Source organism: Podarcis raffonei, chromosome 16 (assembly GCF_027172205.1).
Source record: "Podarcis raffonei isolate rPodRaf1 chromosome 16, rPodRaf1.pri, whole genome shotgun sequence".
Classification (NCBI taxonomy): domain Eukaryota; kingdom Metazoa; phylum Chordata; class Lepidosauria; order Squamata; family Lacertidae; genus Podarcis; species Podarcis raffonei.
The window spans coordinates 1,645,943-1,668,040 of NC_070617.1; the positions used below are offsets into that span (position 1 = coordinate 1,645,943).

General features: G+C 44.3%; 2 protein-coding genes and 1 long non-coding RNA gene across 5 annotated transcripts in view; 2 read left to right on the forward strand and 1 right to left on the reverse strand.

The window, feature by feature from the left end:
- The window catches only part of LOC128403388 (SLAM family member 6-like), a 58,514-nt gene that overhangs the window by 2,222 nt on the left and 34,194 nt on the right, over positions 1-22,098 (forward strand). The gene's annotated exons all lie outside the window — the stretch shown is intronic.
- Positions 10,078-18,858, forward strand: LOC128403389 (SLAM family member 8-like). 3 transcript variants are annotated; one of them, XM_053368119.1, is made up of 5 exons: positions 10,103-10,465; positions 14,883-15,263; positions 16,336-16,638; positions 17,989-18,096; positions 18,504-18,858. In XM_053368119.1, exons 1-5 carry the CDS (start codon positions 10,117-10,119, stop codon positions 18,593-18,595), a joined length of 1,233 nt encoding a protein of 410 aa, XP_053224094.1. In that variant the 5' UTR covers positions 10,103-10,116; the 3' UTR covers positions 18,596-18,858. The 3 variants fall into 3 exon arrangements, with proteins under 3 accessions (XP_053224095.1, XP_053224093.1, XP_053224094.1); XM_053368118.1 differs by lacking the exon at positions 18,504-18,858 and having other exon boundaries at positions 10,097-10,465; positions 17,989-18,367; XM_053368120.1 differs by lacking the exons at positions 14,883-15,263; positions 18,504-18,858 and having other exon boundaries at positions 10,078-10,465; positions 17,989-18,367.
- On the reverse strand, positions 17,719-18,909 carry LOC128403393 (uncharacterized). Its single transcript, XR_008327948.1, has 2 exons — positions 18,761-18,909; positions 17,719-18,045 (listed from the first exon to the last, which is right to left on the reverse strand). It is a non-coding gene; the product is annotated as an uncharacterized LOC128403393 (long non-coding RNA).

Genomic DNA, 22,098 nt, shown 5'->3' on the forward strand with positions numbered 1-22,098 from the left:
AATTCAAAAGCAGCAATTCTTCGGCGATCAGCCTTCTTTATAGTCCAGTTCTCACTTCCATACATCACTACTGGGAAAACCATAGCTTGAACTATACGGACCTTTGTTGGCAAGGTGATGTCTCTGCTTTTTAAGATGCTGTCTAGGTGAATTAGATAGGTTCACCTTATTAAATGTGCTAGACTAGATGGGTCTTTGGCATAATCCAGCAGGCTCTTCTCATGTTCTTCTGCTTTTTAAGGTAAGTTCATAGGTCACAAGTAAGTCATTGACACCTCCTCGGGTGTTAATACAGGGAGGCAAAAGGAGAGGCAGGTATGGATGGTCTTCCTACTGTGCCAGGTTCAGGGAATTCTATTCCCCACCCCCACCCTGTGGGAGCAAGGAAAAACATAGAGAGTCTTTACATAAAGTGAGTTTATTCAATAAAATTAAATAAAAATTATTCAAACATCAGGGTGGGAGATAAAGAAATCCAGCCAGTCCCTCGTAATGGCATTGCTCCAAATGAGCTCCTCCTGCCTCCCTTCCTCGCAACAGCACTAAAAATAACTAAAATGTGACACGCATAGAGTAAAAATACCATTGAGAAATTTGAGCCGCAAGGGATCTTCTATCCCTCAAGGGAGAGGGGTGTTTGTTTCTGGCCAGCTTATAAATGTGGTGCCAAAATCTTAAAAAATGGTAATGGTAGAGTAAGAATCACTCTTAGAGAGAACTGAAGGTAAAAAAAGGTAAAGGTAAAGGACCCCTGGACGGTTAAATCCAGTCAAAGGTGACTATGGGGTTGCGGCACTCATCTTGCTTTCAGGCCAAGGGAGATGGCGTTTGTCCAGAGACAGCTTTCCGGGTCATGTGGCCAGAAGGACTAAACCACTTCTGGCAGATCAAAAACACTGTGCCAGAAGCCGGAGCACACAGAAAGTCCAAGAAGAGAGGAAAGAGCAAGAATCACTCTCAGAGAGAACTAAAGATAATTGTAGCTGCTTATTGTTGACATTACCGATGTCTGCTTTGTGTTGTTGCTGGGATGTCAGAGGACAAATATCAGTCTGCAAGCTGAGAAGATCAACTCTGCTCTTGCCTCACCAGCAGACATACCTGAGACTCCCTCCACAATCAGACAGAAAAGTTAAAGAAGATACTTGCAGAAGCCTCAAGATCCTTCTCGTATTCAAGCTGTTAATCTACTTTTCCTTTGGTAAGTCCTTCAGGACTTATACAGCCCTCAAGCCTCTCAATACATAGAAACATTGTAAGTCTGTTTTGTTCCAAAGGGGTAAATAATTGACAATGATAAAGTTCGTTACTGGTTCCCTGTTGCTTATTTGCATGGAATTGCAAAGCATGGCTCACTGATAAAACCCTCTCTGCGCCTGAACCCCTCCCCGCAAAGCTGTGCTCTTGAAGAGACCCTGCATCCCCTTCCTCACATTGTTGGGAACAACTTTTAGAGTGTGCTGTGACACCTAATCACTACTGAACATCCCTCAGATTGTGGTCATTTGTACAAATTAAAAATGCTTCAAGCTTCTAGTCTGAATCAGAGTTCTCAGAAGGTATAGGGGCACTTGCTCAAAAAAGGCTTCACCCCATGCCCTGGGAACCTACCCCCCAAAAAAGCTGCATTGTACCCCACAGGTCATTACTATAGTGCAGGGGTCAGCAAACTTTCTCAGCAGGGGGTCAGTCCACTGTCCCTCAGACGTTGTGGGGGGCCGGACTATATTTTGGAAAAAAAATAATGTACGAATTCCTATGCCCCACAAATAACCCAGAGATGCATTTTAAATAAAAGGACACATTCTACTCATGTAAAAACACACTCATTGATTCCCGGACTGTCCATGGGCCGGATTGAGAAGGCGATTGGGCTGGATCTGGCCCCTGGGCCTTAGTTTGCCTACCCATGCTATAGTGCATGTGGGGGGGGAGGTGTCTGTATATTTGCCTGCAAAGGGTCCTCTTCCATCCCTAACCCGCCCAAAAATAGGATTTAGAAAAGGGTTACCAGATTTTTTTCCAATAAATCCAGGGACATGTTTCAACTTCCATGGATTATGTCAGGGGATTGATTTGTAAATTGAGGGACTGTCCCAGGGAAACGGGGACATCTGGTAACCTTACTTTAGATCAGCTTCCCAATATATCCAACATATGTCTTCCCAGGGCCTAATTGCAGCACAGATCTAGCTATGTCTTGCCAGCCCTCTCACTGCCCTGCCACCAGAAATAGAAGGGTATTTCAAGGCTATTTACATCAGAGGGGGCTAAACCATCACCACCAAAATTGAACTTAAAGAGTGTCTTCTGTTTTAAACTTGGTAGTTTTTATTCCAGGCTAATTGCAATGTGGAAGGGGTGATGCTAAACTCGGTTGCCTCAGAGTAAGCCCATTAGATTCACTAGGGCTTGCTTCTGAGTAGACATGCAAGGTAGCTCTAGGTCTTTTTTATCTTCCAAATTGGCTCAAAGCTATTTCAGTATTTCCTCACCTATTTCCCCCCTCTCTCACCCACCCCAAATCACAGCTATCTGCCAATCACCCATTCCCACCACCCTTCTGAGTAATACCCCTCCCCACCTTCTCACTATATAGAAGGATCTGGCAACTTCTGTTTCAGTGTATCTGAAGAAGTGTGCATGCACACGAAAGCTCATACCAAAAACTAACTTAGTTGGTCTTTAAGGTGCTACTGGAAGGAAAAAATTTTTTTGTTTTGACTATGGCAGACCAACACGGCTACCTTTCTGTAACTGGAGCACCCAAGTCCCACTGACCGATTTGGACAACGGCTAGACATGGTGAACGAGACAACACTGAAGGTCAAAGACCTGGAGTTGGATGACGGTGGGATCTACAATGCTCACATCTGGTTTACTAAGGCACACTTTCAAGAACAGAGTTCAGCTTCATGGTCTATGGTAAGTTATTGCTTTCCCTGTCCTGAATGCAGAGGAGGGCTACACAGATGATAAAGGGGAAGGTTGAGGGAGCTGGGTGTCTTTAGCTTGAAGGAGCGTCTCTACCCCTATCGTTCTGCCCGCACATTGAGGTCCAGCTCTGAGGGCCTTCTGGTGGTTCCCTCCCTGCGAGAAGCAAAGGTACAGGGAACCAGGTAGAACACCTGCTTCACATGTAGAAGGTCCCAGCTTCAACACCTGAATGCATCTCCAGGTAGGGCTGGGGGGGAAAGACGCCCTGCCTAAAATCCTGGAGAGCAGCTGCCAGTCAGTGTAGAGAACACTGGGCTAGATGGACCAAAGGCAGCTTCCCATGTTCCTAAACCAAGGCTCCATTTCTCCCCAACCTATTGTCTGCACATTGGCCTTCAGCTTTTCAGATCTCTCATATCAGGAGCCTTTCTTGGACCTGTCTGCGGCTGAACTCTAGAATGCTCAAAGCCTCTCTTTTTTAAGTTCCAGATTCCACCCTCTGCTGTTTGAAGTACTGGGGGTGGGAAATAATGTGTCCTGCAACAATATGTTGCAGTTCTAGATTCCAATCAGAATGTTACACTTACACTTACACACACACGCAACCTCCTCACCCTGCTCTCCATTTTCCTTTTGGCATGTTCACTCTATAATTCTCATTTGGTTGATTCTCTTTTGGGGGGAGAAGGTGTCCCATTAAGTCTTTTGCTTTCAGATTTCGTTTTTAGCCTTGGGGCTGGGGGTCCGGGATCGAAGGTGAGGTTGCGCTGCACCTCGCCATCGCTCTCAGACCCGTTCTGGGGGCTGGGGTCAGGGGAAGCTCGGGCTTTCCCCGCCCCCAGCCGCGCAAGCTCCGGGAGCGATGGCGAGATTCAGCGCAACCTCGCCTTCGCTCCCGGACCCCCAGCCCCAAGGCTAAAAACGAAGCCAAGACAGCTAGCGGGATCCATCTCACTCACTGTCATGGTTTCTTTGCTCTTTGGGGCTCGGGGGGGATATTTTTTTTTCCTTTATCCCCCCCCCCCAAATAAGTGTGCCCTATGGGCCGGTGCGCCTTATAGGGCGAAAAATACGGTATTTAATGAAATTTATATAACTGAATATACAATTAACAGGTTTAATATATATATTTGTCAAACAGATAGAAAGATGCATGGCATGGAAATGCAGGAGAACCCAGAATCATGGTGTGTGTATGAGATTCTGACCCCTGAAATCCTGCCAGATAAGATCTGAGTGCACAGAACAGGAGTCAAAGTGACTCCAAAATAATCGCCGCCACCTCTCACCCCTCCTGCATAGTCACAATCTGGACTATCCTTCTCCTAGTACCTCCTGGACGGGGTGGAGGGAAGAGACAGAAAGTCACAGATCTGAGGTCCTCCTTCCTTACTGGTGTGTGTGTGTGTGTGTGTTTTGGATGTGGATCTTAACAATCCAGATGTTCTTTGAAAAAATCTCCATCTCGCCAATTGAAAAACAGGAAGCTGAGTTTGCTCTTACCCACTAGGCAGGGTTTCCTGTGCAGTCAAGGTCTACCTATGATTGCCCCCAACCTCTGCTGCACCTCCCCACCCCACTGATCCCCCTTCTCAAGCCCCCAGTCACACCCTCGACCTGCGCACACTGGAGACAATGAGGAGCAGAAACAAACACACCCCAATTCACCACCACCAGCAGCACCACCATTAGGTCTTAATAATAATAATAATAATAATAATAATAATAATAATAATAATATTTTTTTATTTATACCCCGCCCTTCCCGGTTCAGGAAATCGGGCTCACGGTGGCTAACAACAAATTTAAAACACTTAATTGAGTGCTTTGCCACTCTTGCCCAGCCCTCCACTCCCTCCTTCCTGCAACTGGTGGGTTGGGGGCAGGGCTGGATTTAGGGCGACACAACTGATTCCCCCACACTGGGCACTGAGCTGAGAGGGCTGTTGTCAAGGGCTGGTGGCAATGGGTATGTGGAAGATCCATGCTCTCTGGCACCTGTCATGGTGTCCTGTTGCACCAGAAGCATTTTAATCCTGCTGGCTGCATGTCCTGAAAAGCTGTCTGTGGACAAATGCCAGCTCCCTTGGCCTGAAAGTGAGATGAGTGCTGCAATCCCATAATCGCCTTTGACTGGCCTTAACCGTCCAGGGTTGTTGTTTTTTTACTTTTACCTATGTTTCAGTCAGTTGGTCAGTTTTATTGCACATAGCCAAAGGCTGCCGCAATGTACACAGAATCATTCAACAATTAAAAGAAAATATACTAGATTGATACAAAAAACTTAAAACATTTATATTATCAAGACATTATCTACTCTAAACACAGCTATAAAAGTACCTTAATATACAAGTTAAGACATTAAACAATAAAATTTATAAGCTAAAATTATCACATGGCCACTAATATATTAAAAAATAATGTCAATTAATACAATGTGCAATTTCATTATATTTTTACCTACCGTATTTTTCGCTCGATAACACGCACCTGACCATAACACGCACATAGTTTTTAGAGGAGGAAAACAAGAAAAAAAAAATCTGAATGAAACAGTGGATGTATCATTTTTGTGCTTCATGCTGTGGCCACAGACATGTGATTTGACGGTGAGTTTGGGGTAGCCCAATGCAAAGATCCTGAGGATCCATGTGGATCCATGCTTTGTAACCACATTTTTGCACCATTGCAGCCCCAGGCAACAGTGGGTGCGTGATTTTTTTGGTGCAGGCTGTAGCCATGGACATGCTATGTGATCTGATGGTGAATTTGGGGTGACCCAATGCAAAGATCCTGAGGATCCATGTGGATCCATGCTTTGTAACCACGTTTTTGCACCATTGCAGCCCCAGGCAACAGTGGGTGCGTGATTTTTTTGGTGCAGGCTGTAGCCATGGACATGCTATGTGATCTGATGGTGAATTTGGGGTGACCCAATGCAAAGATCCTGAGGATCCATGTGGATCCATGCTTTGTAACCATGTTTTTGCACCATTGCAGCCCCAGGCAACAGTGGGTGCGTGATTTTTTTGGTGCAGGCTGTAGCCATGGACATGCTATGTTATCTGATGGTGAATTTGGGGTGACTCAATGCAAAGATCCTGAGGATCCATGTGGATCCGTGATTGGAACCACGTTTTAAGTAGGGAGGGAAGGAAAAACATAGAAGCGACAAGGAGAGGGGTGTGCAGAGAAGCAGCTGGCTAAGAATGCAGGAGAGGGGTTTTACCGGAGGGAGGAAAAGAAGGCAAAAGTCCCCCCCACACACACACACAAGCCAACCAGCTCTCTCTCTCTCCCCCCCCCCAACCTGCATGTTGCCTTCGAGTCCCAGATGCACGGAGAGGAATTAGAAGGACGCTCTGCTGCTTTCCCCTCTGCTTGCCTGGAGGGGAGGGGTTTTCTCTGCTCTTTGTTCCGTTTGAGCAAACACAGTAAGGAAACAGAAGCGGGTGGGCAGTAAGACCCTGAGGCAGAGCTTCCTCCTTTCAAGGCTTCCCTTCTCCGGACGATTTGATATTTGCCTGATTTTTGCCTTCACTCGCGCTTGTCAGCTCCAGGGACCACACATTCGCTCAATAACACGCACAGACATTTCCCCTTACTTTTTAGGAGAAAAAATCTGCGTGTAATAGAGGGAAAAATACGGTATGTGGAACCTCCATATGCTAGAAGGTCAGAGAGTGGAAGAGGGGCTGCTGTCTCTGTGCCCTTCCTTTGGCGTGCCATTTTCACTAGTGTATGCTTTCTTACACACAGTTTCTCCGTATACATACATTTTTGTGAACATGTAGTGATTGGAGAAGTGCTTCACAAAAACCCAGATTACAAAGGGTAGCTGCATTTCACAGGTAAAGGGTAAAGGACCCCTGACAGTTAAGTCTAGTCGCGAATGACTGCAGGGTTGTGGCACTCATCTCGCTTTACTGGCCAAGGGAGCCGGTGTTTGTCTGCAGACAGTTTTTCCGAGTCATGTGGGCAGCATGACTAAGCCGCTTCTGTTGAAACCAGAGCAGCGCACGGAAATACCATTTACCTTCCCACCGGAGCAGTACTTATTTATTTACTTGCACTTTGACATGCTTTCGAACTGCTAGGTTGGCAGGAGCAGGGACCGAACAACGGGAGCTCACCCTGTCACAGGGATTCGAACCGCCGACCTGCCAATCAGCAAGCTCAAGAGGCTCAGTGGTTTAGACCACAGCGCCACCCGCGTCCCACATTTCACACGTAAAGGTAAAGGGACCCCTGACCATTAGGTCCAGTTGCGAACGACTCTGGGGTTGCGTCGCTCATCTCACTTTCCTGGCCGAGGGAGCCGGCGTGCAGCTTCTGGGTCATGTGGCCAGCAGGACTAAGCTGCTAAACTGCTAGGTTGGCAGGAGCAGGGACCGAGCAACGGGAGCTCACCCCATCGCGGGGATTCGAACCGCCATTGCTGTTAAAGACCGGTAGTCATTGAAGAAGTAAACAATAAACATCTCAGAGAAAAAGTTTCTTGATCTTAACAAAATAACTAAAGCATATCTCCTTTTTTAAATACTGTTTTGTGGTTAGTCTGTTTTAAGAAAATCCTCTAGCTCCCGTAAAGTCCTTTGAAAGGTCTCTATCGGTTGGAGGGAAAGAAACAGGCCAACCAGAGTACAAGAGCAAAGCGGCTAGTAAGACTGATCTTTATTATTTGAAAAGGGGAAAGTATTGCAACAGGGTCCCCACTCACCACACAGGAGGGAGGAGCAAAGAACAAAGGAAAATCAGAATGTTGTACTATCTCCACATGGTCTGCCCGACAGGAGCATCAGTCATACACCAGAAATACATCATTAAAAGGAGGTACATCAGGTAAATACATAGGTCACAGGCAAGTCATTGACACCTCTTCGGGTGTTAATTTTTTGTTGTTTAGTCGTTTAGTCATGTTCAACTCTTCGTGACCACATGCACCAGAGCACACCAGGCACTCCTGTCTTCCACTGCCTCCCGCAGTTTGGTCAGACTCATGTTGGTAGCTTCAAGGATAAAGGTAAAGGGACCCCTGACCATTAGGTCCAGTTGTGGCAGACTCTGGGGTTGAAGCACTCATCTCGCTTTATTGGCCAAGGGAGCCGGTATACAGCTTCCGGGTCATGTGGCCAGCATGACTAAGCCGCTTCTGGCGAACCAGAGCAGCGCACGGAAACACCGTTTACCTTCCCGCTGGAGTGGTACCTATTTATCTACTTGTACTTTGATGTGCTTTCGAACTGCTAGGTTGGTAGGAGCTGGGACCGAGCAATGTGAGCTCACCCTGTCGCGGGGATTCGAACCGCCAACCTTCTGATTGGCAAGTCCTAGGCTCTGTGGTTTAACCCACAGCGCCACCCGCGTCCCATAGCTTCAAGAATACAGGGAGGCAAAAGGAGAGGCAGGTATGGATGGTCTTCTGTCTGTGTCAGGTTCAGGGAATTCTATTCCCCACCCCACACCCTGTGGGAGCATGAAGCAAGGAGAAACATAGAGTGTCTTTAAATAAAGTGAGTTTATTCAATAAATTTAAATAAACATGGTGACAGACAAAGAAATCCAGCCAGTCTCTCGTAATGGCATTGCTCCAAATGAGCTCCTCCTGCCTCCATTCCTGGCAACAGCACTTCCCCTTACAGTGGCTTCCAGGAGCCTATTGTCCCTGAGTCCTTTGTTCTTGCACCTTCAATGAACACCGAGTTCTGGGAGAAGGTGGGTCAGAAATATTCTCCAGGCTGCTCTCTCCTGGCTCTCCTCCCAGCTCCTACCTTCTGTTTGCCTGTCTCTGAGCTGTGACCTTCCTCAACCACCTGCTGTAATTCATTACAGTAGTACCTTGGATTAAGAACTTAATTCGTTCCGGAGGTACATTCTTAACCTGAAACTGTTCTTAACCTGAAGCACCACTTTAGCTAATGGGGCCTCCTGCTGCCGCCACGCGATTTCTGTTCTCATCCTGAAGCAAAGTTCTTAACCCAAGGTACTATTTCTGGGTTAGAGGAGTCTGTAACCTGAAGCGCATGTAACCTGAAGCGTCTGTAACCCAAGGTACCACTGTACTGCCTTCCTCTCCTCTGGAAGCTGTGAGAGAAGGAGGGTGGCGACCTCCACCATTCCTCCTCCTGAATCTCGTTCTCTTCAGTCCAGTCCCTGACTGTCACCTCAAGCACCTTCCTGCCGGTCCTCGCCTTACTTATCCTAATATAAGTATAAAACAGGTAAGGTAAAGGTAAACATGCTAGCAATCACCTGCCATTGTCTTTCACAGGAATCCGCAGGGGACACATACTTCAGGAATGTGAGAAAGTAAGTGCTGAAAAGAGTCTGAGGCCTGGGTCTAGGGTCAACCATCTACAGATTTTTAGTGTCACATAGTTTCTTGTCTAAGTAATAAACCTTATTGTTTATATATCTCAGCTTTCTTGGGCTTATTTACACCAAGTAAATTACGTGTGAGGTACAGACAATATAGTCGACACCATTTGACAGTCATTTGTGAATGAGTCCTTAGTGTTCAATGAATGAGTGAGGTGGTTTGACATTTGTGAATTGGTGATATTCACTGTCGATGCAGTAGATACCAATGTATAGCTGTCAGAATTTCACTGCAGTTTGGGGAAGCAAATCTGTCTTATATGTAAGTATCAATTTACTATACGCATTTTCCATTCAGACTTCAGATTTTCTCTTAAATCAATCCTATTGCATTTTGATGCCATTTAAATGCTTGTCAGCCTTCCAGACAAAACACTTTTCTTGGTCGGCTCAGAAATGTTGTTCCAACATAAAAAAAGGAAAGAAGATCAATGACAGAGAGAGAATATATCACAGGGAAGTAGGTTGGCTTAGAAATGTTGTTCCAAAATATAAAAATAACTAAAATGCCACAGGCAGAGAGTAAAAATACCATTGAGAAATTTGAGCCTGGCAAGGGATCTTCTATCCCTCAAGGGGTGTGTGGGTGGGTGTTGGTGTGTTTCTGACCAGCTTATAAATGTGGTGCCAACATTTTAAAAAATGGTAACGGCAGAGTAACAATCACAGAAGGTAAAAAAAGGTAAAGGTAAAGGACCCCTGGACGGTTAAATCCAGTCAAAGGTGACTATGGGGTTGCGGCACTCATCTTGCTTTCAGGCCAAGGGAACTGGCATTTTTCCAGAGACAGCTTTCCGGGTCATGTGGCCAGAAAGACTAAACCACTTCTGGCAGAACAAAAACACTGTGACAGAAGCCGGAGCACACAGAAAAATCCAAGAAGACAGGAAAGAGCAAGAATCACTCTCAGAGAGAACTAAAGATAATTGTAGCTGCTTATTGTTGACATTACCGATGTCTGCTTTGTGTTGTTGCCGGGATGTCAGAGGACAAATATCAGTCTGCAAGCTGAGAAGATCAACTCTGCTTTTGCCTCACCAGCAGACATACCTGAGACTCCCTCCACAATCAGACAGAAAAGTTAAAGAAGACACTTGCAGAAGCCTCAAGATCCTTCTCGTATTCAAGCTGTTAATCTACTCTTCCTTTGGTAAGTCCTTCAGTACTTGTACAGCTTTCAAGCCACAGAAACGTTGTAAGTCTGTTTTGTTCTGAAGGGGTAAATAATTGACAATGATAAAGTTTGTTACTGGTTCCCTGTTGCTTATTTGCATGAAATTACAAAGCATGGCTCACTGATAAAACCCTCTCTGCGCCTGAACCCCTCCCCGCAAAGCTGTGCTCTTGAAGAGACCCTGCATCCCCTTTCTCACATTGTTGGGAACAACTTTTAGAGTGTGCTGTGACGCCTAATCGCTACTGAACATCCCTCTGATTGTGGTATTTGTACAAATTAAAAAGGGAGCTGTGGATAAGGACACTTTTGATGTAGGCTTCAAATTACTTTTTATATCGGTCCTGGAGGTTTTGCTTAATATGATCAGGAGGGACCAGTTGGTTAAAGGGATTCAGGTCGGAGTTAAACAATACAAACTGAGAGCATTTGCAGATGACCTAGTACTTACATTGCAAGAGCCAGAAGCTAGCACGAAAAGAGTTTTGGAAATAATTCAAGAGTTTGGTCAATTGGCAGGATTTAAATTGAATAAGTTAAAGACTAAGGTATTGGAGAAAAATTTAACACAGATTGAAAAAGAAAGGTTTCAGAATGAGACGGGGTTGACTGTGGTTAAAAAAGTGAAATACCTGGGTGTGATTATGACAGCTAAGAATGTGAACCTATTCAAAGACAATTATGAAAAAACTTGGACAGAAGTGAAAAAAGATCTGGAGATCTGGTCAAATCTGAAGCTTTCCTTGTTAGGTCGAATTGCAGTTATAAAAATGAATGTATTGCCAAGATTGTTGTTTTTGTTCCAAGCATTACAAATAATGGACAAAATGGATTGTTTCAAGAAGTGGCAGAAAGATATATCTAAATTTGTCTGGCAGGGCAAGAAGCCCAGAATAAAATTTAAGATATTAACAGATTCAAAGGAAAGAGGGGGGTTTGCCCTGCCAGACTTTAAATTGTACTATGAAGCGGCAGCTTTCTGCTGGCTAAAAGAATGGCTGCTTCTTGAAAACACAGACATTTTGGATTTGGAAGGATTTAATAACATTTTTGGGTGGCATGCATATTTGTGGTATGACAAGGTTAAAGCGCATAAAAGTTTCAAAAATCATATTGTCAGGAAAGCACTATTAAATGTCTGGGTTAGATATAAGGACTTGCTGGAAAATAAGACTCCAAGATGGTTATCACCAATGGAAGCTAAGGCAGTTAAAAAGCTAAATATGGAGTCGAAATGGCCAAGATATTGGGAAATCTTGGAAAAGGAAGGGGACAAACTGAGATTGCAGAGTTTTGAAAAACTAAAAGGGAAGGTGAGAGATTGGCTACACTATCATCAAATAAATGAAGTGTTTAAATTAGACAGTAAAATAGGCTTCCAGGTGGAAAAATCAAAATTAGAGACTGAACTGTTAGAATCCAGTACAAAGAATTTGTCAAAAATGTATAATCTGCTGCTGAAATGGAATACACAAGATGAAATGGTAAAATCAAGTATGATTAAATGGGCTCAGGACATTGGTTATAACATCATGTTTGCTGATTGGGAAAAGTTGTGGACCACCGGGTTGAAGTTTACGGCATGTAATGCCTTAAGAGAAAACATTATGAAAATGATCTATAGGTGGTACATAACCCCAGTCAAGCTTGCAAAGATTTACCATTTGCCTGATAATAAATGTTGGAAATGTAAGGAAAAGGAAAGTTCATTCTTTCACCTCTGGTGGACGTGCCCGAAGATTAAGGCATTCTGGGAAATGATTTACAATGAACTGAAAAAGGTATTTAAATATACTTTCCCCAAGAAACCAGAGGCCTTTCTCTTGGGTATTGTCGGCCAGGGGGTGCTAAAGACAGATACAAATTTTTTTATGTATGCTACAACAGCAGCTAGAATACTCATTGCAAAGTACTGGAAGACACAGGATCTACCCACACTGGAAGAATGGCAGATGAAGGTGATGGACTATATGAGCTTGGCAGAAATGACGAGCAGAATCCGAAACCAGGGAAGAGAAGCGGCGGAAGAAGAATGGAAAAAGTTCAAGGACTATTTAAAGAAATACTACAAAATTAATGACAGTTAGAATGATGTTGGATTAAAATAAATGGTTACTATTAGTAATGGTTAAGATAAAGAGAATAAGGATGATTAGCATAAATTTATAGTAAAATAAGGTAAGATTCGCTGAATAATTGTAAGAATTTGGAATACAGAAACGGGAAGTAAGAGGAAGTCGAGGAAGTAAGGTTCAGAAATTGGGTCATGAAATGGTACTTGTTTTTTGTTCTATTATTGTTTGTTGTCTGTTTATGTATGTCTTGTTTCTGTTAATATAAAAAATTGTTTAATAAAAATATTATAAAAAAAAACAAATTAGAAGCCAGTTTGTACCAACTAAACATTAGGGAGAACTCTGTGACAGTTGCAGACTCTGCTTCATTTAAGATTTTAAAGCAGATGTTGGGTCACCATCTGCCAGGGATCCTTTAGCTGAGATTCCTGAATTCCAGAAGGTTGGAATAGATGAGTCCAACGCTATGAGTCTATGAATCTATTTTAAGTTCTCGCGAGTCATTGGGCAGGATGCCTGGAATGAGCTCCTCAGAATCAGCATATTTGGTGTCCTGTGGATGCAGTACTAGACAACCCTTGTTCCAAGAAGCATTTGGATGCGGATGATCTGGAGCCCCCAGAAATTTCTAGCACTCGGGAACACCCCAGAACAATGTTCAAGCAGGACCTGGGACCGTCAAAGAAGAAACAAGGAAGAGGAGGCAGAACAGCCCCTAAGCCCCTGGGAGTGATGGAATCTTAAGAGGCAGAATAAGATCATCACAATCAGTAGAAGGGACCAATCTGACTCAGCCTCCAGAGAGGCGGGACAGTCCTGGAAGGGAATAACAAAAAGGTGTCCCGTCCCCCTCTTCTGCATGCCTAGGAGTGCTTGGCTGCAGAGCAGGGCTCCTTTTGAGTAAAGGGCTATTTTTGGGGAGGACCTCAGCAGTGTCTGGATGGGAGTTCTGGCAACTCTGCCTTAAAACCCTCAAGAGGAGGCAGAGAGCGCTGCTGAAAAGATGTTTCCCTTCCAACCCTGATCTTTTCCTGCACTGCCTCCCTGTGGCCATGCCTCTTAGCCGTGCCTTTGCCTATGTTCTTGCCTGAACTGCTGCCTCGCTGTGGCCAGATCTTGCAGTACAACTTGTCTGTGCCTTTGCCTCAGTTGCTTCACTTCAACCAGACTGTGGGCTACTCTTAAGCTTGCCTGTTCCTGCTTATCTGAACTATGTGCTTGTGGCTTTGCTGTGGATTCTTGCCAGCCTGAACCTGTGGAAACAGGACATTTGGGCTTCTACTGAGAGTGCATATACCAGCATGGGGCCTGATAATAATAATAATAATAATAATAATAATAATAATAATAATAATAATAATAATAATAATTGTTTACTGCCCCTCATCTGAAGACCTCAGGGCAAAACGGTCAGTTTGCATTTTTAGTGCAGAAAGTATGGATTTGATGTGTAGAGATCTTTCCTATTCCAATTAATTCAAGAGGGGTATTGCTCATTTGCCTTCACTAGCAGTAAAGCTCTGCTGGATGGAATAATAATTGCCTCTGGTTTATTTTTGGAAATCCTGCAACATATTTAAGTTGTTGCTCTGCTAACTATACATTGGAATGTACTCTGGATCAATATTGAGTAGACTTCCATGACAAAAACACAGCATAAACATACAAGATAAGAAGACAAAATGCATAATAAAAACAAGAAGAAAAGAAACCAATAACTCCTACTCCGCCTTCACCACCCATTTCTCTGTCAGGAGCTCGTCCTACACTTGAGTAGGACCCTGGCAGAGTCATATGCCCGACTGGCATGTTCTCTCCCTCCTGGTAGTTCGTTCATGAGCTTCAAAAGCTTTCTTCTGCCTGAACATCACAGCGACCGATGCCAACAAACAACGGCACACTTAGGGATCCGCAGAGTCTGCGCAGTTTGCGTAACAGGCCTCAGCAACTCAGCATTTTGGCTAATCTATTTTATTTACATATAAACCCACACAGAGCACTGCAAGATGGCTCCCTCTCTCTCTAGCATCAGACAGCAAAGAGAAAAAACAAAGGACAATAGTCCCACTTCACAGAACACAGTAACACAAACATCTTGTCTCCGTCACTTCCCACTCTGTGGAGTCAAAACATGTACCATCATGTAATAGACAACAATCCCATGACTGCAATCACGGAGCAGGAATTCTAACATTCTCTACCATTGTAGCTCACTCAGCTCTTCCTCTGGCTCAGACAATGGTGGTGATGAGAGTGAGGAGTGATTGGTGCTAACCCATGTCCTTGTTCATCTTTCCCCTCCTCTCCTGCCCCAATAGGCACTTTGAGTCAAGCAGCAGAGAATCCGACCTATCACGTGAATGGGATCCTGGGAGGATCGGTATTCCTTTCTTTAAATGCACCCCCAGCCAAAAAAGTGGTCAAAATTGAATGGGCCTTCCACCCCACATCTGGGGATTCATACCTGCTTGGTGAGTTCAGGGATGGAAAACTGGATCAGTCAAATTTCAGGAGCCAGTATGAACAACAGATGGAAACTGGTGATGCCGTTGCATTGAGGATCAAGAACTTCGCAATGGTTGATGAGACCACACTGAGCATCAAGAACCTGACAATGAAGCACAGTGGTCTCTATGAAGCTCGTGCCTGGATTAACTCTGCGCTGTTCCAAGAACACCACTTCATCCTCACTGTTTATGGCAAGTAATGATTTCACCATCTTTGTCAGTTTGTAGTGGAGCTGAGCATAGAATGGGAAGATCATGAGATATGATGGGGAACCTTTGTCAGCCTGAGGGCCACATTCTCACCTAGGCAACATTCCAGGGGCCACATGCCAGTGGGGCACAAAATCAGAGGAAATAAGTGTGTGGAGAATTGAGTCTGAACGTTACTGTTCTACAATATGCTAGTTTCTTCACATGTGTGCAGCCCCCATCCTCCATCCAGGAAGCAAGGGGCATCATCAAGATTCAGTAATACTTTTCAGCCAGACAAAAGAACTCAAGGAAGGTGTGAATCAAGGCCAGTGAGAGGAGTATGTCTGGGAAAGATATATGGCTCTGGGAAAGGACTCTGGGAGAGAGTCCTGAGGGCCAGATAGAGATGCTTGGAGGGACATATTTGGCCTCTGGGCCCAAAAGCCCCCACCCGTGCCCTACACAGTTACCAAGAGGCATGTGGGGCACGAACTCCTAATGTAATGATCCCAGGCAGGCAAGGAAGCCCCGATAAGAATTCATGAGTCTCTGGCAGTTTTATGGTACGTTTATTTGCAATTAACTTGCTGAGCGTGGCTCCGAGCCTGCTGCTCTTTGCTACGAGTTGGTCACTCTGAGTCTCCGCCCCTATCGCAACAAGAAGGATGCCAAAGTCCAGTCCTTCCTCTCTTGTACTTCTGTTGTATTTTAACATTTCCAGCTCTTCTGGTTTGGGGAAGAGGTGGGTGAACACCCCCCCCACTATAAAACAGATCCCTCTAAATGTTGCTTGCCTCCTGGTTGCATAGCAACCCCCTCAATGTCATCTATCTCCTCCCCTCCCTCTGTCTGTGAGTTTTCTGGGTCTGCTGCTCTATCTGAGTCTGGGAACTCTTGATGAAGTGGTGCAGAACTAACTCACTCCTGCTCTGTCTGTGGCTGCAACCCCTCGTCTCCAGAGTTAGGCTCTGGCTCGCTCCTTCATTCCTTCATCTCCAGAGTCAGACTCTTCCTAGGCATTCAATTCAGACACATCCCTGACACCTAATCACTTTCATTTGTGTTAAAACAGAGCCAGTGCCAAGACCATGGATACAACATAAGGTACAATCCAAGACTCCAGAAGGCTGCAATGTGTCCTTACAGTGCCAGGCACCTGTAAAGGAGGAGTACACGATCTCCTGGAAAAGAGGGAATCCCCCCAGGGTCTTAGTAGGAGGTTTGGATAAGTACTGGCTTTCTGACAATGGAAGGAATCTCCACGTCTCCTGGCGAAAAAGCTCTTCTGACTCCACATTCACTTGCCTGGTCAGCAATCCTGTTGATCGAAACCGTGCCTCATTTGACTTGCTCAGAATTTGTGCAAGTGGGGAAGGTAAGAAATGTATCACCCCTTTCATAACCCACTGCTTCTGCTTGGAGTGGTGAATACTCAGACAGTCCCTCAAGATAGGGATTGTATAAGCAAACACTCCTCCTTCCTTGCGAGCTTCTTAGCAGGTTTGGGCCAAGACAGCTCTGCTTGCAGACTATGCTTCACCCTATGAGTTGCTGCTCCTGAGATTAAGAGTCTTGTGCTCTACCAACTAAGATATCCTGCTGCTTTGATTTCTTCTTTGATTCCTAGGCTGAGAAATTGCCCTGGGACCCACAAAAGTGAAAGCAGCAATGATATCTGAAGAACCATGCAATTCTTAGAGCATCTTCTCCCTGCAATGGGACTCCCAGAATCCCCAGCAGGACTCAGGTGCTTTGCTTGCTATTCCTGCTGTAGTGAAGGCGAGCAAAAGCACCATGTAAGTTTATGTCTCCAAATTATAAATGATGGGTTTAGACCCAGATTTTGTGATGCTTAGGGTGGAGTCTCTGAGGACAAATGCATTTTGGTTTGCTTCCCAAACTCATAAGATAACCAAAATACACCTATCCTTCAGAATTTGCACTTCTCTATTGTCTGCCACTTTGGCAATCTTTGGTTTATTATCTACCAATAAATAATAGAAATAATAACAAGAGTGAAGAATAATATAAAGTAATCCAGGAGAGCCAACTTAGGGCAACACTAATGGAACAAGACCTTCTTCTTTCTTACGGTATTTACTCAAATGTAATGCACATCTCGGGGACACGGGTGGCGCTGTGGTGTAAATCACTGAGCCTTGGGCTTGTGGATAGGAAGGTCGGCAGTTCGAATTCCCACGACGGGGTGAGCTCCCGTTGCTCGGTCCCTGCTCCTGCCAACCTCACAGTTCGAAAGCACATCAAAGTGCAAGCCACTCTGGCAGGAAGGTAAACGGCATTTCCGTGCACTGCTCTGGTTCTCCAGAAGCGGCTCAGTCCTGCTGGTCACATGACCCAGAAGCTGTCTGCAGACAAACGTCAGCTTCCTCAGCCAGTAAAGCGAGATGAGCACCGCAACCCCAGAGTTGTCTGTGACTGGACTTAACTGCCAGGGGTCCTTTAACTTTTTAATGCACATCTCTTTTTTGCCAAATTACGTCACGAAAATTAGGGTGCACATTAGATTTGATGGTGCATTTACATTTGCCAGCAAATACTTTTTGGGTTTCAAGGTTTTGAAAATTGAGGTGTGCAATAGTTTTGATGGCTCATTCAATTTGTGTAAATACAAGTATTTGTTCTGCTTCTCTTAGTCACATAGGGGAGGTCCCTTTGGTGGCTGTTGTTGCAGTGCATTCCAAGAGCCTCTTATTGCTTGTTGCAGGTGGACAACAAAAGTACTGGGGGATCCTGCCGCTTCTCGTCTGTGCTGTTGGAACTTCTGCATGTTTGATAATGATATGGAAGAAGAAGAAGTTGGGAAAGAAGAAAGGTAGAACCATCTCTGTTAATCTCCTTAATCACCTGGGATTGAGCCTGACTGCCAAATGTGTGCCTGCCTCTCCCTTGCTCCTCTTGAGAGTATGTTTCCAAGAACAATTCAAAGTGTTGGTGCTGACCTTTAAAGCTCAAAACGGCCTCGGCCCAGCAGACCTGAAGGAGCATCTACACCCCCATCTTTCTGCCCGGACACTGAGGTGCAGCACCGAAGGCCTTCTGGAGGTCCCCTCCCTGTGAGAAGCCAAGTTACAGGGAACCAGGCAGAGGGCCTTCTCGGTGGTGGTGCCCGCCCTGTGGAATGCCAAAGAAATAAACAACTATCTGACTTTTAGAAGACATCTGAAGGCAGCCCTGTTGAGGGACACTTTTAATGTTTCATGCACTACTGTTTTTTAATAGATGCTGCTTCTGTGATGCAAGCTCAAGAGGGCTCTCCTGCGCCCTTGCTCAGAGGAGACCCCCCAAAAGATGGTGATGACCAACTGAGATGAGCATGCACAGTAAGGAAGGCTGGAGGACCGGGTAAGATGTTTGGAAGTCACGTAATACTATGGCATTATTTTTTAACATTTGCTAGTACTACTAGGAGTAGTCAGGGCTTCTTCTTTTTTTTTCCAGCCAGAACGCTCTGGAACAGAGTTAATTTATCCACTCACCTTGAAACACCATTGCAGGGGGTTGGAACAAATGACGCTCAAGATCACTTCCAACTCTTCAATTCTATGATTCAAATCATCTGAGAGGAGTGGTTGGCTGCTAGCTGTGATGGCTATGCTCTCTGCCTCCGTGGTCAAAGGTAATAATGCTTCAGAATACAAACTGCAGGAGGGGAGAGTGTGTCAGTTTGATTTCATAGTACCAAAAGCATTGATCTGATGAGTAGAGATCTTTCCTGTTCTAATTAATTAAGAGGGTTCTGGAAGCTTCTCTGTGTGAAAGAAACAAGCAGAAGGTTCATGATGTTTGGGTTATTCCTTCAGAGGAGCTGAGCACAGCTCGCTTAAAATGGTTCTATTATCTCTTTCTGTCAAGGTCATGCTGATTATAATAATAAGGCCAGACAGAGCCTGGGTTTCACTTCTTTCTTTCTTTCTTTCTTTCTTTCTTTCTTTCTTTCTTTCTTTCTGATGTGGTATTCTGTGTATATAGTGTTAAGGTTTAGACTTACTATAAGTTACTCTAAGTTACTATAAGTTATTCTAAGCAACTGGATTTCTTATGGGCAGTGCCAATTCTGAATGTATATGAATTTGTGACCATTCTGCTCAATTGCCTTCAGTAGCAGTAAAGCTCTGCTGGATGAAATATTAATTGTTTCCAGCATTTGGAAATGTAAAGAAAAAGAAGGATCTTTTTACCACATATAGTGGGAATGTAAGAAAGTCAAAAACTTCTGGGAAATGATATATAATGAGATGAAAAAGATGTTGAAATATACATTTATTTTAAAAACCAGTAGCATTTTTACCTGGCATTGTAGGGGATGATATTAATAGACAAGATTGTAAATTGTTTTTATATGCAACAACGACAGCAAGAATATCATTGAAACAAAAATGGAAACAAGAAGAATTACCGATGAAAGAAGAGCGGCAAATGAAATTAATGCACTATGAAGAATTAGATAAACTAACAGGAAGGATTCAAAACCTGCAGGAGAATCTTAGAGGACTGGAGTAAATATTTGAACTATCTGAAAAGCAATTGTAATAAAGAGATTACGCTAGTAGGACTGCAAGACGTTTTGTAAGGAGGATTATGCAAAATATTGCAAGGAAGACTATGAAGAGAATATTAGTTAAGGACAATTAAAAGTAACAGAGAAATTAAGAAATGCAGATTAAGTGATAAAGAATGGAAAATCTTCAGAGGTAGTTGACGGAAGTCTAAAACATTGTATAAGATAAAAATGTATGTTAAATGACTGTTGGAAATGATATGTTAAAAAAAATAATAAAAATGTGTGTGTGTGTATTAATTGTCTCTGGTCTATTTTTTGGAAATCCTGCAATGTGTTCAAGTTTTCACTCTGCTAACTATACGCTGGAATCTGTTCTGGATCAATATTGAATAGAATTCCATGACAGAGTGCTCAAGTGCAAATTCCTATGTATAATACATCAAATTATCCGCCTTCATGTACAGTAGACAGTAGATATTCTATATTTTGAAAGTAGGCTAAGGTCAGTTATTTAGTGATAGCAAATATGTGTATTAGCATTAGGTAGAAGGAATAACAATGCTGCCCTTTTAAGAAAAGATACTGCCTTTCCCCCTTTTTTAGACATCGTGGCAGGTTGGGATATATTCTCGTTTCTATTGCCTCTGACCAGAGGGGAAGAAACCTCCCTTCCCCATTTGCAATCTAGTTTCAGTCTAGTTCTTGCATATGCAGGAAGAGGGGCAAACTCATTTGTTCTTACAGAACTCCATAGAGAACTTCATAAAATACTTCTAACCATCTTCATTCAGAGCCAAAGAACAAACTATTGGAATGTGAGTAATATTTCTACATGTGCTTTGATTATGTTCAATAAATATACGTATGAGAGCTTTGTGGAGTTTTGTTGAATACTATCCAGACTGAGAGAGAAGTTTCAGGACTGAACAGTGGGCAATATTCTTGACAGAACCCCATGCAAAACAGCAGACTTCTATAATGACCTGAAGGCATTCGCTTTAAAAAAGCAACAGCCCAATTTTTGCTTACAGTTTTCTTTGGTAGTAACCATTTAATTTTTTTAATTTTTAGCTATACCCCATAACAAAAAGAAGAGGGAAAGGGATGCTCAGAGTGGAGCCACTAAATTCTTAGAAGGAGCCCTTATCTCTGATCAGCCTCACACTGTTTTTGATCAAGGCTGCTGACTGCTATTTTGTGGGTGTATCTCACAACATCATGTTCTAATAAAAGCAGAGCAAAATTTTAAGCTAATTTCTGATCATCTTATTTATTTATTTATCTTGCTGGTTGCTTGTCACCCAAAGATATCCAAGAGACCTTCGCATTAAAGAAAAATATATGCACATACATAAAACCACGGAGAAGAGAGAGACGTAACTTACTGGATTTCTTTATTAGCAACAGAAGTATTTTCTCTGGGTGACTTCCAGTCAAGGAGACAATGGAATCCAGCAGGCAAGACTGAACGCACAAATGTCCGTGGCGGAGAGTGAAACGTTGTCGTGGGACTTGCATAGTGACACTAAAAATTCATTCAAGCAGCTGCGCGCGTGTATAAAAGGGAAAAGGGAGGCGCTAGAATGCGACAGGCGGGAGAGAAAAGGGGGACGAAAAGGAAAAAGAGGGGAAGCAGATAGAGGAGAGAGGAAAGAAGGAAAGACAGAAAGAAAGATGAGATGCAAACGAAGACGAGAGAAACCGGCGAGGAATTGCAGAGGAAAGGAAGGAAAAAAATAGGCAAAGAGGAGAGGGAGGAAGAGAGGGAACGAGACCAGGATCTTGAAAGAAAGAGCGGGAATGGAGAAGGAAAATCAAAACACCCTCTGGAAAGCGGGCGTGGGTGTAGCCCACTGCCCCCCAAATAAGTAAATCAATACAAATATTTAACTGAGGTTCTGTCCCGCCCATCATAAATCCTGAAGAGGCTCCTCCAAGTCCTGCCTGGGAGGGGAAAATGCGCTGAGGGGGAAGGGAGGATTTTTCGGGGGGTCTCGGATTTAGCCCAGCGCCGGTATCCCGGTCCAGCAGCAGCAGCAGCAGCAGCAGCCTCGCCTCCTCGCCGCCCGCTTTCGTCCTGCCTCAAATTACCACGCTTCTAATATGTCCTGTGTACCCTGGAGAGAGCGCAGCGGACGAGGAGCAGGAGACAGCGGCAGAGAGCATCTTCTAGCGCTGAGCACTGGGCAGTGAGTGGTCAGCGGCGAGAGGGGGCATGGATTTATTTCTAGGGGCAAAGCGTCACGGGCCAGCCACGCACTCGGGATTTTTTTTAAATCCCCTGTGCTATGCCAAATGCATAATGACTCAAGT